At 39.2% G+C, this 8,193-nt stretch overlaps 1 protein-coding gene across 19 annotated transcripts in view; it reads right to left on the bottom strand.

Moving 5' to 3' along the window:
• The window catches only part of LOC137172497 (ankyrin-3-like), a 163,403-nt gene that overhangs the window by 39,272 nt on the left and 115,938 nt on the right, over nt 1–8,193 (bottom strand). For 12 of the 19 annotated variants that reach the window (XM_067576978.1, XM_067576973.1, XM_067576969.1 and 9 more), the window contains 2 exons: nt 7,280–7,403; nt 950–1,052 (listed from right to left, as the gene is read on the bottom strand). In XM_067576978.1, the coding sequence (XP_067433079.1) occupies nt 950–1,052; nt 7,280–7,403 (227 nt within the window). Of the gene's footprint in view, nt 1–949; nt 1,053–3,495; nt 3,508–7,279; nt 7,404–8,193 lie in introns of all 19 variants that reach the window. The other 7 variants (XM_067576966.1, XM_067576972.1, XM_067576974.1 and 4 more) reach the window with 1 other exon arrangement.

Below are 8,193 nucleotides of genomic sequence, written 5' to 3' on the forward strand. Positions count from 1 at the left end.
CATCATGTTCATTCCTCAGAGGCTCTTTTGATCAAGCTTGATCTACAATTAAGGTTGAATCAAACCTCAATCCTGATTGAAATATGTTTGTAGCATCAAGTATCAAAAAGCATCAAATTTACAGAGAAAGCTCAGACTTCTGGGCTTCTTGGACTATATCTTATTTAGGAATAGTTCTTTATTTAACATTGATGCTAAAAGGGAAAAAAACATGTTTTATATTCCCCAAAATGAGGTATCATTGTTTTGGTGTCAGCAGTAAAACTCAGATATAACATTGGTGATTAAATTTTCCAACAATAACTTCCCTGTCTACATGCACAGTTGATTATGTCTTGAGCTGCTAATGTTGGACTCATTTCTATACTTGTTTGGAAGGCGAACCAGGCAGTTTAGAGATCCATGTCTGGTGTTAATTCAACATTTTAAGAAACTGAGGTAAGAAACTGAGGTACATGAGCCACTGCCTAAGCAAGGCACCAATGTCACTTGCTATAATTCACAAGGTTTTTGACTGATGCAGACTTGGTGGTAAAAAAAGCCACATATTCTTTGGCTCCTGGGATATATTCTACACTAAGTTTCACCTGAACTTCTACTTTAGCTTAGTGGCATTTCGCAGCATCCTTAAAGAAAGTGGGCCATCACAGTAATTCCTCTTAGATAGCAGCACTAATCACTAATCTCATTTCCTCCTCTTTCAGTAAAATGTAAAGGGGATTGGTCGTCTTTATGTCAGCACCAACTCAGGTGTAAGAGGATTGGCGGATAGTGTGGCTCTTGGCACGGCACCAAGACAGCTTGGCAAATTTGGAGACAGAACCGTGTCCCTCGTGAAGTTAATGACCTGGGGATTACTGACTGAGAGAGAAAGACTGAGAAAGAGACAGAGAGAGAAAGCATATGTACCTTTAATCACCTATAGGTCAGGTTAGTGTGCGATACGTACCATCTCCTTATTGGTTGCCAGCATCTCCTCTATCATCATGCTATCCCGTGTGAACGAGCTCCGGTTCAGCGTGTTGGACCTATCAGAACTGAAGGAACGCAGGCTTGGTGTGGTTGCCGTAGTAGTCACGGATTACCAAGACAACAGTCACAATGATGGAGACGGGAGGGGGGGGAGGAGGAATGGGGGGAGGGGGAGGAGGAGGAGGAGGAGGAGGAGGAGGAGGAGTTGGGAGTTGGTGGGGGTAAGGGGGAATGAAAGTGAACAGAAAAAAAAAACAAACATAAACACATTAAATGCATGCAGCTTCCAGGAACCTGAATGTACTGTATGCCACCAGTGACAAGAACAACCGCAAAGCAAGAAAGAACCTTCTTGAGGAGGGAAATCACGTGTTTCCAAGATAAAAACCCCAAAAGACAGAGAGAGATCTGTGTGTAAAGGCTAAGTAACCAGTAGGATCAGCATTGTTATTGAATAATATATCCTTGGCAACCAAACAAATCTTAAGATAAAATCTAGAAATCCAGAGGGGAATGCAGTTAAAAAGAGAAAACAGATTTGTCACAAAAATCACCACAGTGACTACACCTTTTCTGACAACTACAGCTTTTTTTTTTTTAGCTTCTTCAGCATGCCGCAAAATGCCCTAAAAGCCTGAGTGAAGCAGAGTAGCTTATGAAAGTTAATTCGATTACTGTATGATGGACGACGGACACAGTACTAGGACAGGGATCTTATTTTGGTCTTCATGATGACAATGTTTCACTGGTCGAAAATTAGTTTATTTTATATTTTGACAATAAACTGTATCTGCAGATTTAGTTTACTGTCCTGATACGTTTGTCAGTGACTGTACGCAGATGATGGGTGTTCAGGCTTTGAGAGAGACTTTTATGGGGCAAATAAAAAGCATTCCTGAGCAATGACGGGATGAATGTTTGCCTGCAACATCTCAACCGCAATTACAACAGCGCTATTTTCTCTAAACAAGTTAAACGATGTCAACCAATTAGCCTGTGCTCAGAGGAACTGCTCTGTAGCACAACATGACAAAAAAAAAACACATCTCTAAATGCTGAAATGACAAAATCTATGGAAGCCAAGAGGAGCCATAGTTGTATTATATAGTTTTTTTTCATCCTATCATGTCAAGATTGTAAATTAAGTAGCTCCTTATTTTGGGATGTCATTTTCTTGTGGTAGCAGGGTTATTATCTCAAGAAAACAAAGTTTGTGTTTTCAAAATGACAAGATAATTATTGCCCATAACCAGACTTCCTCATTTCAGGAAGAGACCACAACTAACAAACTTCAGGGGGGACATTTACAAACATTTATTGATCTTGAGATAACAGGATTAAAAATAAAACACAACTATGGCTCAGCTTCCATATAAGGCCAAGATACGATACAAATAATATTTAAAAGGCAAGAGTCGATCTGACTTTAGCTCCAATCTTTACTGCATTTGTTTGTTTATACGTGTATGTTTGCAATAAGATATCCTGACTCCTTTAACATGTGTAACACAGCAATTAGAGTACAAATTCAGGATTGTGTTGTACTGCCAGTATCTGCAAAAAAAAAGTTGAAACTGACTTAATAAAATAGTCAGCAGTCCCTGAAAAAGACAGTGGAAACTACTCATTTATTCCAACTGCCATTAAGATGATAATCAAGCAGTGAAGCCCTTCATACTCTAACACATGCACATATATGCATTTTTACACTTCCTGTAAAGCCATAATGTTCTTAACTCTATGTGTGTATATATATATATGTGTATGTGTATGTTGTTACTCTGTGTACTGTGTGACCTTGTGTTTTCTGACTGTTGTTGGCAAAACATAAAATCCCATCCAGCTAATTAACTTCTTCTTGTTTCTTTTCAAAATGAATTTATTATGTATTTAAATATAAAGTATTTTCACTATTAAATCTGTAGTTTTTAACATGTGAGAATGTGTGATCTAACGGTTCAGTTAGATCATTCTGCTCTATCCATTATTTGTAGTAAACAATACGAGACTAAACTGATAAAGGCAGCAATAGCATCCTTTATTGCCTACAGATATATCAGTTCAGGTCCCTGGAAGCTTGATGAAGGACCACTCCACACAGAAACCAAAATAATGCAAAGCTTCACTTTGTGACAAACCCCACAAAGACCCAGGCGCAAATAAAAACCAAAATCAAACACAAAAGCAAACACAACTCTATTCTCTATAAGCAAAGAACCCAGGGACAGCTGTTTTCAACTGAAAGTAAGAAGACATAAAGACCACACACAAGTGAACCACAGTACACCACACAGTGCCTGATGTTAACATACAACAGTGTTGAACAACATAAAACTTTTCAAAATCATTAAGTTAGTAGTCAAATGAGTCAAACATACACAGTAAATATGTATTACATCGGACCACAAAGTCATGATATTGATGGCGACTGGGGGTCTGAGGGTGTAAGGGGGGGAGGGGAAAGGGGTGAGTTTGGGTGGGATGGGTTGGTTTAGGGAGGCCTCTTCATGCCTTCAGCCTTACCTGACTTTGGGACTAACATTAAGAACGGACATGAGGAGAGAATAAAAGATCATGAACAAACAAACAGAGGAGTGGACAGAGAGATGCAGAGAGGAGAAAAGCCTGAGCTCAGATGCAGGTTGGTAGAATGATGTCAGATTCTGCCTGTCGCCCCGCCTGGCATCCTTACTGCTCGCTGTCTGACTGAAACTACCTACAGTACCTTATAAACTCCTAATTCTTGGTCTAATATCAGTGTCACTTCATCTCAGTCCCCACCTGTACACTCAATCATTTCATTTTCAACGATTTATTGTAGAGTTGCGAAGTGAGAGGAGTTATTTTGTCCAGTTCGTTGTCTGCATAGACAAAGTTAGGTGACTGACAGTTGAAAATTTCTGGTTATTTGATAGAAGGTTAAAAGGGACAAGCCTGTGTATGTAAAAAAACATTTTTTAGGCCACAGTGGAAAAAGCTGCAAACACAACATTGACATCATCTTTAAAAGATGTTGTGGTGAGCGTGTTAGCAAACGGTTGCCTATTTAAACATCTAGTGAATATGGAGCAACATTAGCAATCATTTGGAGTCATGTTTCTGACCACTTGACAAATATTCTTTTACTTTTTGGCTTATTTTTGGTCTACATCAGCTCCTGAGGGAGATATTTGACTCTTGTGTTTGAGTCCTCTTGGTGAATTTAGGTCCAATATTCATCCTCCTTTCAGCTCTGGTTTGGTGAGAAAAACAACTTTTTAGCTAACGAAATGCTCCACTGTGTTCAGCAAACTTTATCAATCTGTCATTTAGTGCTGGGCAGCACTTAAGTGTTTCTCAGAGCTTTTTTGCTGGAAACAAGGTTGATGAGAGCAGTGAGAGTGAACCAAAACACTAAAGTTACAGGCCATAAAACCAAAACAATTAGCTAAAAGATGCTAAAGTAGCGCTGAGGGGAAATGCAGAGTCAGGTAATCATTTTCTGTAGGTTTGTCACTACGAGCAATACCTTTCACATTAAGCATAGTCTTTCTATCTATTATTAACAGCAAAATATTAATTAGTGCAGCTTTAAGGAGAGAAAGACTCCCAAGGAGAAGTTTGGTCAGGACTTTCTGTTGCGTGTGCTGCAAACAACAAGCTGAAGCTCAAAATTACACTCTGTCAAAACCTCATAATACATTCAGCAGTTCAATCAGTTCACTTTTGGATTCTGGGTCAATATTAAATGAATTCAGCTTCTTTGCCATTTGAAACAGCAGCTCAGGATCATGTGGCCATATAAATGTTTACAATCGTGAAATTATCCAGGAGACTCCTGTGTTTCTATGTTGAGGATATCATTAAAAGAAACCTTTCAAATTGGAATTTACAGTGTTATAAAAGATATTTCTGGACTCAACAGCTCATCCCACGTCGCAACTCTGTTGTTTTGCTTTTTGTGATGTTCACAAGGATGATGTAATAACAAAAATATCCAATACACTGATATAATAGAAACATTCTGCCATTATCACTGAGAAAAATAGTACAAACAACAACAAAAGAAATGACACACAGTAAGTACTTTCTGTTCTGATAGACAGTTCATTTGTACAAATCTTTAGACGGAGATGGATTTTCAGTTTTGAAATTTTGCAGATAATTCACTTCCTAAATTGACTGAACTGGAAATGATTTGAATCCATTCCTGCAGAGAACCAGCAATTTGTTAAACCAATTCTAACACACGCACGCACACACACACACACACGTCCCATCTCACTCAAACAGTGTGTGTTGATCTGTTGATCTAACGCAGCGCTCGAGGCCATGGAATCGAACATGTTTCTAATTTCCTGTGGCTCAGTGTCCATGTGTGTCACTCCTCAGATATTCAATAACCCCTCCCTGTGCAGCGCGTTACACAAGTGTCAATATTTTCGTGCGTTCATTATACTGAACAAAAAGTTCAACAGCCGCGGAGAGTGACCTACGACCTCGCGCTGGTGAGGGGGAAAACTGTTCAATCCGTGTCTGTGTGTGTGCGCGACTAGTCAGGAGTCAGAATAATATAAGGCTTCATTTCTATCTTACTTGTTTCTCGATATTATTAGAATTAATTCAAACCTGACTTCACAGTTTCATCTCAAATGGCTAATAAACTTGCAGCTTTTCCACCCTGACAACTCTGTGAGTTTTTACATCAAGCCCTTTCACAAGATTTCTTGTGCTATTATGAAGTAGTTAATATGTCTACAGTATAACTCCATCATCCTATAGAGAGCCGAAGTTAAACCAGAACTTCTGGATTTTGTTCCAGAAGTAGGAAAACCTGATTAAAAATCAGATTGACATTTGTAACTCAGGGATTAAAGCAAGAAAAGTTAAACCAGAACTTCTGGATTTTGTTCCAGAAGTAGGAAAACCTGATTAAAAATCAGATTGACATTTGTAACTCAGGGATTAAAGCAAGAAAAGATATATGAGCCTGAGAAGTTGTCCAGGAGGAAATGTGTACGATGTATTGAATTAAGTATTATATGAATATAAAACTGTTTAATGCCTGAAATCAAGCATGGTGCCTGAGAACTGAGAAGGAGCTGCTAACTATGCTAGCACCTGTCTCAACAGTATGTCATGTGGCTCGTTGTTTACATTTATGTTTAGATAAGGATGTGAGTTTTCTGAAAATGTCATTTTTTTATTCAATATTTGTGTTTTATAGCAGCCTTTAACGAACATTGTTTCCCATAAGTCCTTGACATTTCCAGGCTAAACGTCATGTCTCGACAGAGATGACGAGTCCATGAGGGAGTGGAGGGGTCGCGGTGACTTCAAACATGTCTGTAATAACAGCAGGACAGAGAGGAGCGAATGCTGTACAAGTCTTTATGCGGCACAGATTACAACTATAAAGTTAAATGACTTTAGAAGAAAGTGTTGGGGATTTCATGGATACGGACAAAACCTACGTACTCGCCTGCAACATACCGCGTATCCGCAGCTGCTGCGCTTGTAGTTCTTTTAAACGGGGGCTGTAGTTTTTTCTGTGCGCACAACAACAATTTTGTTTAACTTTGTTAAAACAACAAAGGTTTAGATTTCTGATAGCAGCTGCTGTAGCGGATGTCGAGTGGTCTTAGAATATGAAAAGTAAACTCCAGGAACACGCTTCATGTTTTCAGAAAGACGGATGAAAGAAACGCTAAACGAGAGATTGCACTGAGTGACGGGAGCTGGTGGAACGGAGGCTACCTGGACGTGACGTCATGACTTCGGCTCTCTGTGCTTTGAAAGACTTTTTAGCTGTTCTTAACTTCTTTGTGTCCATCAAAATAATTGTGCAAATACCGTAAACAAAGAAGACTATGGTGGGAATGTCATCACATGCCGGCAATAAAACAATTCCCATAAACCTCATCACTTTCTGTCTATCCGAGCGCTTTGCTTCTTTGGTAAAAAGTTCCCTCTCTTTTTGGAACGGAGCAGCAGTTGCCAAATTTGCTTTGTAATGTACCATGAGCGATTTCCTTTTTCTGCAAAGCAAAAACGCCATTTATACTGTGTGTGGAATCCTACAACCACCCGATCTGCGCTTAAAGAGTCTGACTTCTGTGTCTGAATCCCTTTTACAGCCCCATCATGCCAGAAAATGTTTTTCTAGAAGCTTGGTGACTCAGGGACTACTCACAGGGCGATTTGATGAACTACTGCTAAAATAATGTATCAAAACATATGTGATAACAGTTGATATTAAAATGCAACAAGTACCTGAACAAATATAGAAATAGACATAGTAATCATAACGGACTGGGATGTATCTTACCTCTGTGACCGCGCACCGACACTGAAGCCCATGTAGCCCTCCTGAGGGAGCGAGTCGTCGCCCAGCTCCCGCAGGTCCTGGGGGGCCAGATATTTATCTGTGTCCCCCGTCATTGCATCATCACCTGGCGGTTCAAAACACACAAATATAAGAGTCAGAGAAAGAAAGCACAAGTTGTCTTTCCATCTTTTCTACGAGTCTTTGTTTCTCTCTTCTTCTGTAGCAGGTTTGTGATCAAAACTTTGCGAGTTCAAATCTCAGAAATGGTGGAACACACAGTGAATGAATGAGTTCTGCTTTCCCTTCAATTAGTTTCCCTTGAGCAAGGCACACACTCTGCTTCATCTGAAACACTTAAACAGGAGGAGACTTGCTGAATCTCTTGTTTTTTGGTTTTTTTTTGTTGTCCATGCAGACCATAACAGACTAGCTCTCTTAGACAGACAGATCAATTCAGCCTCTGCCTGGAGGCTGTTTTCCAGTTCAGCACTGGTCCAACAAACATACACACACACACACACAAACAAACAAAAGTCCTGCTGTTACTGGAAGCTTTTCACTTTGGCCATTAAATGACAAAAAAATGTTACCAGTAACCAGTAAAGCTTAGAAAAAACAAATGCTGCTGTCAGTAACTTTCAGTATCAGATAAGTATAATAAACTGATGACATTTATAGCAATAAAAGCAGTTTAACATCTTTATATTTAATTAAAGTTAATGTAGTTTTTACCAACCACAGATTCATATAAAAGACAATATTTCCAGCAGCAGGAATATTTAAACTCCACATTATCACAGCAAACAAAAACAAATTAAATACTTCATTCAAGCCTTAAAAAAAAAGAGTTGAAACATACGTTACAGGCCTAGCAGGAAAACAGTTAGTGGCATGTTACTCCCCCCAGATCTACT

Source organism: Thunnus thynnus, chromosome 20 (genome assembly GCF_963924715.1).
Source record: "Thunnus thynnus chromosome 20, fThuThy2.1, whole genome shotgun sequence".
Lineage (NCBI taxonomy): Eukaryota > Metazoa > Chordata > Actinopteri > Scombriformes > Scombridae > Thunnus > Thunnus thynnus.